Below are 6,000 nucleotides of genomic sequence, written 5' to 3' on the forward strand. Positions count from 1 at the left end.
TTAAACATTTGCCCCCTACTCTTGAATTCGCCATCTGAGTGAAAAGACAGCTACCATTAACCCTATCCATAACATTTATAATTTTATAAACCTTTAGAAGGTCACCTCTCAACCTCCTATACTCCAGTGAAAAAAAATTCTAGGCTACCCAGTCTTTCTTTATAACTCAAACCTTCCATACCGGCAGCATCCTGGTAAATCTCTTTTGAATCCTCTCTAGCTTAATAATATCCTTTCTATAACTGGGTGACCAGAACTGGACACAGTGTTCTAGAAAAGGCCAGATATCTCAGGGGGAGATAGTGTGGGTCTCTCACCTACTCTCCAGCTAATGGCCAAACCACCCTTCACCCTTTCATGATCCCTCCTAAAGTGGTTCCTTCTCAGATGCTCTTCTGAGATCTGAAAAACTTCTATTTTCCTCTTTTCAAATTGATTAGTACAGGTAGTCAACCCTTTATCCGAAATCCGAAGGTTTTTTCTCATTAACAGGGTTACTTGGCATGCAAACAGTAAACCCAACTCCATACCCACACAATGCGTGTCACTCAGATGCGACGTGGGTGGGCTTGGCCCAGCACTGGCAGGCCTCAATTCTGTCTCAGGGCCTGTAGTATTCACAGTGAGTCTGCTTTTCGGTAAGGTGTTTAAAAATTTCACCGTCATACTTCCACTTATTCTGAAATTTGAAAAATTCTGAATTCTGAAGCCTAGCTGGTCCCAGGTGTTTTGGATAAAAGGTTGTTTACCTGTATCTTCAAATAAAGAAAAAATACAGTGGACACTAGGAATCTGGAACAAACTCAGAATACTGGAGAAACTCAACAGGTCTGGCAGCATCTGTGGGCAGAAAAACAGTATGACTCTTCTTCAGAACTGAAGAGTATTTGGCTTATTGCAATGTTCCAACGAAGCAGATTGCAAGCTCAAGGAATAACATGTAATGTGAAGAGATTTTATGATGTATTTGAAATCACAAAAGTGTTTCAACAGAGTAAATAATGAAAAGTTTCCAATTGTGTACAGGGTCAATAATCAAAGGTCACAGATTTAAAAATGTTTGGATAAACTACCAAAGGAGATTTGAGGAAGATACATTTTTCTCACTCAAAATACAGTTCAGATTGAGAATGCAGTAACTGAAAGGCTTGCGGATACAGATTTAATGGTCAAAAGGAAAGAAATTATGGTAACTTCAAGAACGATTTGAAGGGTGTCTGTTTAAAAGAGCCAGTAAAGGCATAATTGGCAGAATGATCACCTGTCGCATTCTATAAACCACCCAATCCCCGTCACTGGAAGAATGGGCACACAAGTTTGACACTGCCTGGCAGTGATAATTCTGTCTCCATCATGGGTCAGTGAGGTAAGGAGAAGAAGGAAAGAAAAGCTTACCCCTTAAGTCTTCCCTCGGCAAATCATCTCTGGAAATGAACAGTGAGCAAATCTCCTCGACCAGCCGGGGGTAACTGTAAGTGCTCCACGTCTGCAGGATGGCCGTGTCAAGGCTTGGGATTTCTTCAGGCATGAAAAGGCCACCATCTGGGGCATAGCCAGAGAAAAGGACCTGCTCAAAGTTCACGCCGGTCAATCCACCCCGTGTACTTGTGTATTTCATTCCATTCTTCCTGTATGACAAGGAGGTTAGAAGGACAAAACTGAGAACAACATGGGAAAGGTGTTAGCGCAGGCTGAAACCTGTTTCCAGCTACCATGATGCAGCACTTGGAAAACCTTGCATCTGTCTTGAGAAAAGAGTGGGCTGAAGCTCGGGTTGCAGTAGAGATACTGGAATGAGGATGAAGGCAGATAGAAAGGAGATGGAAAATGGAGAACAGCACACGGAACTGCCTTCCTTAAAGATTTCAAAGCCCTGTTAAAGTTGGTGCACTGGAGCAGCACTAGCCTGAAAGCACTGCCCAAGGAGACAATGGCAGGCTCAGGGACATTTCAGATTTTGCTTTCATACAATCTCTGAATCCCTACAAAGCAAAAAGAGGCCATTTGGCCCATCAAGTCTGCACCAACCCTCCAAAGAGCATCCCACCAGATCCAGCTGCCTATTCTCTCCCTGAAACCCTGGATTTCCCATTGCTAATCCACCTAGCTTACATATCCCTGGACACCATGGGGTAGTTTAGCATGGCCAATCTACCTAGCCTACACATCCCTGGACACTATAGGGTAGTTTAGCATGGCCAATCCTCCTAACCTGCACATCTTTGGACTGTGGAAGGAGACCGGAGCACCTGGAGACCATGGCACCATGAGGCAGCAGTGCTAACCACTGAGCCACCGTGCCGCCTGCTTTCTGCGTGCTTGTTCACTCACATCTGTGGCATTGGAAGGCAAAGGCAAAGCCATAGTCAACAAAGGACCAGAGATGTCTTTCTCTACAGGACACACACACACACACAAACACACACACACAATGTACTGTTAAAGAGTAACTCCTCTACAGACACAAGTTAAACTGAGGAGGCAAGTCTCCATGAATGTCCACAGCTGGCACAGGGTCTGAATGGGAACTGTTAGCTTCCATCTCTATCCACCTAAACAACTGGGCGAAACGACACCCCAGCAATGTATCATTCCCTTACATTCCACACTCAGTGAGGTGATCACACATCAGGCTGTGTGTGGAGGGACACTAATTCCCTGAATTTAGTTCCCAGGTAAGGATCTGCAAACTTGACCTTCAAGAATTGGCTGGCTGCTGTTTCCTGTCCATGTGGGGCCGTAGGGTGACCCAGGAAGAGCCAAAGTAGCTGCCAGGTCCCAGTGTAGACTGAGCAGCAAGCCAGCTTTGTGGTTCCAACACTCTGTTCAAGGTTAAAAATATACAAAGCAAATCAATCAAACATATTCTCCAGAATGAGATGCTCTCCAGGCAAGCTCTCCCAGTACAGTTACAACACTGGCATCTACCCGACAATGTGGAAAAAATGCCCAGTCATGTCCTGTGCATAGAAAGCAAGACAAATCCAACCCATCAGTCTACTCTCAATCATCAGTAACGTGATGGAAGGTGTCATCAACAGAGCTATCAAGCAGCACCAGCTCAGCGATGCCCAGTTTGGGTTCCACCAGGCCCACTCACCTCCTGACCTCACTACAGCCTTGCTTCAAACATGGAAAAAAAAAGAGCTGAATTCCAGAGGGGAGAGTGACAGCCCATTACATCATGACTGCATTCGACTGAGGGTGGCCTCAAGGAGCCCGAGCAAAACTGCTTCCACCTTACTCTAGGTCTCATGGTGATCTTCACGCTATCAGCATCAAATAGTGCTTTACTCCAGTCACTGATCTCCTGCAGGATCACTCATCCACCTGTACCTGGGTCACCTGGCAGCATCAAAGGATCTTTACAGAGACAACCAACACAGGAAGGCACAGTCCCCAGCTCCAAACAGGAGGGGCAAGCAGTAAGACATAGTAAATCACGTTAAATAGAATTGGCATTGTGGGAGATTAGAAATGTTGTTTTTGCAGATGGGTGAGGGGGTGTAGTGGGAGGAGGGGAAGGGGAACATTATACAAGTGGAATTCTTGTAGCATGTTGCATACTTAAGGTTAAGACTTAATGAATATAGAGGGTCTTTTAAAGAAAATAGTTTTAAGCTAGGAAATAAATTTAAAGTGTTGTAGTTGACCACAAAAAGAAGCAGCAGGGACATTTCACAATAAAGCTTATAGTACGATAAGAGAAACTGGATAAAAAGAACAAGCTGTAACAAACAAGGAACAAAGAATGCAGACATACAAGGACAGCAGGATGGCCAGATCAGAATATAACGAGAGAGAAAAACAAGTGAGGTAATCGGCTTATGATAGGATGGGAAAAGGGAGGCGTGATTCCACAACTTGTAAATGAATAAGATTGCTTACATGCTCTGTTTATGCGCGCATTTCTGTTTGATTGCAGAAGCGTCCGGTGCTTGCAAGCCTGTAATAAATTGTTCTCGTTTTCAAGGCTTTGTCTCAGGCTGATTGATTTGAGAGTGAGCTCTGTTTCTCACAGCAGCACCTAAACAGGCCATTCAACCCAACTAGCCTAGATATTTTCGAATCAACTTGCTCATGAGATGTTGTTATAGAATGAGACTTGAACCGAGATCTCCTGGCTCACAGGGAGAGACACTACCACTATGCCACACAAGCCCGTTGAGTTTTCCGGGGTCGATTTTTTCCAATCAACCTGCTCAGAGATCTTACACACCCCTGGAAAATGTGGGCCACGAACCCGGATGTCCTAGTTCATAGGTAGGGACACTACCACTGCATCGCAATAGCCTCTAACCACTTCCCACGCCAGGATTCAATCTAATATCCTGGCTCCATAGTCTGTGGCTGTTGATCACCAGGCCAGTGTGATTACATTATCAACTCTCCCAGATAAACTGTTCTATATTCGTAATTATGTTTCATAAACGCCTGCTCTCATACTGCCAGCCTATCCTTCTGGTTCATCATCTTTTCCTTTTAATCTGCTCCCTTTAATGGACTTAAACTGTAACCTCCCATATGGAAGTGAGTTAGCTATTTTAAAACTTCTGTTCAGTGGAGATTTTATCCTGAATTCCTTTTGGGATTTTGGAAGGTCGGCGGTGACAGTAGTTAACGTTCAGGGACACTGACTGTCAGCAAGGCGCAGATGTCAATCCGACGCCAAAGACAGTGGCAGGCTGCAGCGAATACTGCTCACTCTATCAATATGTCAGTCTCTGTCTCGCACAAGCGTGCGGAGTTCTAACTTGTAACACACAGACATTGCTTACAATGTTGCTAGCTTGAACTCACGATTGCCTCCCTGCTTCTTGGACCTCAGTTCAAGTCAATGGTTTGAATTTTCCCTTTTGTACAGTCCTTACGCACAGCAGTCAAATAGGAGATACTGTCCAAACTTTCACCGGTAGCACAACTTTTCAGCGACAGCTGCAAAGCAGAACAACTAATCTCTCTGTCCCTTCGCAAAACTCCCCGCACAGCACCCTCTACAGAGGATACGCCTCAACCAAGCTCTGAGATCACTCTCCTGAAATAGCAATGTAAGTCTTCCAAATCTTGGCTGTTTATTTTCAGCAACAATCCTCATTTTACCACCATCATCTGTGTCAAGAGTCAATAAATGGCAGAGGATTTAAGTGAATGGGACATTGATTTATAACAAATGGGAGAGCTGATGGTGTAATCACACTGGACTGGTGATCAACAAGTCGCCATTCAGCCCACTGACTTGGTCTATCATTCAATTCAATCATAGAATCCCTACAGCAGGCCATTTGAGTCCACACTGACCCTCCAAAAATCATCCTGCACAGATCCACCCTGTCCCTGCATTTCCCATGGCCAATTCACACTAATCTGCACATCTTTGGACTGGGGGAGGAAACCGGAGCACCACGAGGAAACCCACGCAGACACGGGGAGAACATGCAAACTCAACACAGACAGTCACCTGAGGATGGAATTAAACCCGAGTCCCTGGTGCTGTGAGGCAGCAGTGCTAACTGCTGAATGCGGACCACCCCATGGTCATATCCTAAGATACTGAAACGCATTAGATTCTAACAGGGTTAGGCTGACCGGATGATGTTTCCCTGGCTTAGGATGTGTCCACATCAACAGGTCACAGTGTCAGGATATGCAGTACACCATTTTAGACTACAATATCTTCACTCAGTGGGTTATGATTCTGTGGAATTCTCTAGCTTGGCTGTGGAGGCCAAGTCACTAAATATATTGAAGAAATAAATAGATTTCTTGAAGCTAAAGGTGTCAAGACATATGAAGGGAGAGTGAGAGAGAGTGTGAGGATAGCAGTGTGATAAAGGATCAGCCAAAATCATCATGCCACGTATGAATGGCATTTTCCTTGACTAAAGCACATTAGTGAAACAGATGGGTTTTGTGGCAATTGGCAATAGTTTTATAGTCATCATTAGACTCTTAATTCCAGATTTTTATCGACTTCAAATTCCACCATTTGCCATGGCTGAA

General features: G+C 44.6%; 1 protein-coding gene across 4 annotated transcripts in view; it reads right to left on the minus strand.

Annotated features, from left to right (window-relative positions):
- The window catches only part of thnsl2 (threonine synthase-like 2), a 28,919-nt gene extending 23,992 nt beyond the window's left edge, over positions 1-4,927 (minus strand). The window contains exons 1-3 of one of the 4 annotated variants that reach the window (XM_043694669.2): positions 4,779-4,912; positions 3,889-3,946; positions 1,396-1,628 (exon numbers count right to left, since the gene is read on the minus strand). In XM_043694669.2, the coding sequence (XP_043550604.1) occupies positions 1,396-1,628; positions 3,889-3,890 (235 nt within the window). In that variant the 5' untranslated portion in view covers positions 3,891-3,946; positions 4,779-4,912. Of the gene's footprint in view, positions 1-1,395; positions 1,629-3,888; positions 3,947-4,778 lie in introns of all 4 variants that reach the window. The other 3 variants (XM_043694757.2, XM_043695003.2, XM_043694921.2) reach the window with 3 other exon arrangements.
- Between the last annotated feature and the right edge of the window lie 1,073 nt (positions 4,928-6,000).

Source organism: Chiloscyllium plagiosum, unplaced genomic scaffold (genome assembly GCF_037043375.1).
Source record: "Chiloscyllium plagiosum isolate Xiang-an unplaced genomic scaffold, Cpla_swu_hap1 HiC_scaffold_1, whole genome shotgun sequence".
Taxonomy (NCBI): domain Eukaryota; kingdom Metazoa; phylum Chordata; class Chondrichthyes; order Orectolobiformes; family Hemiscylliidae; genus Chiloscyllium; species Chiloscyllium plagiosum.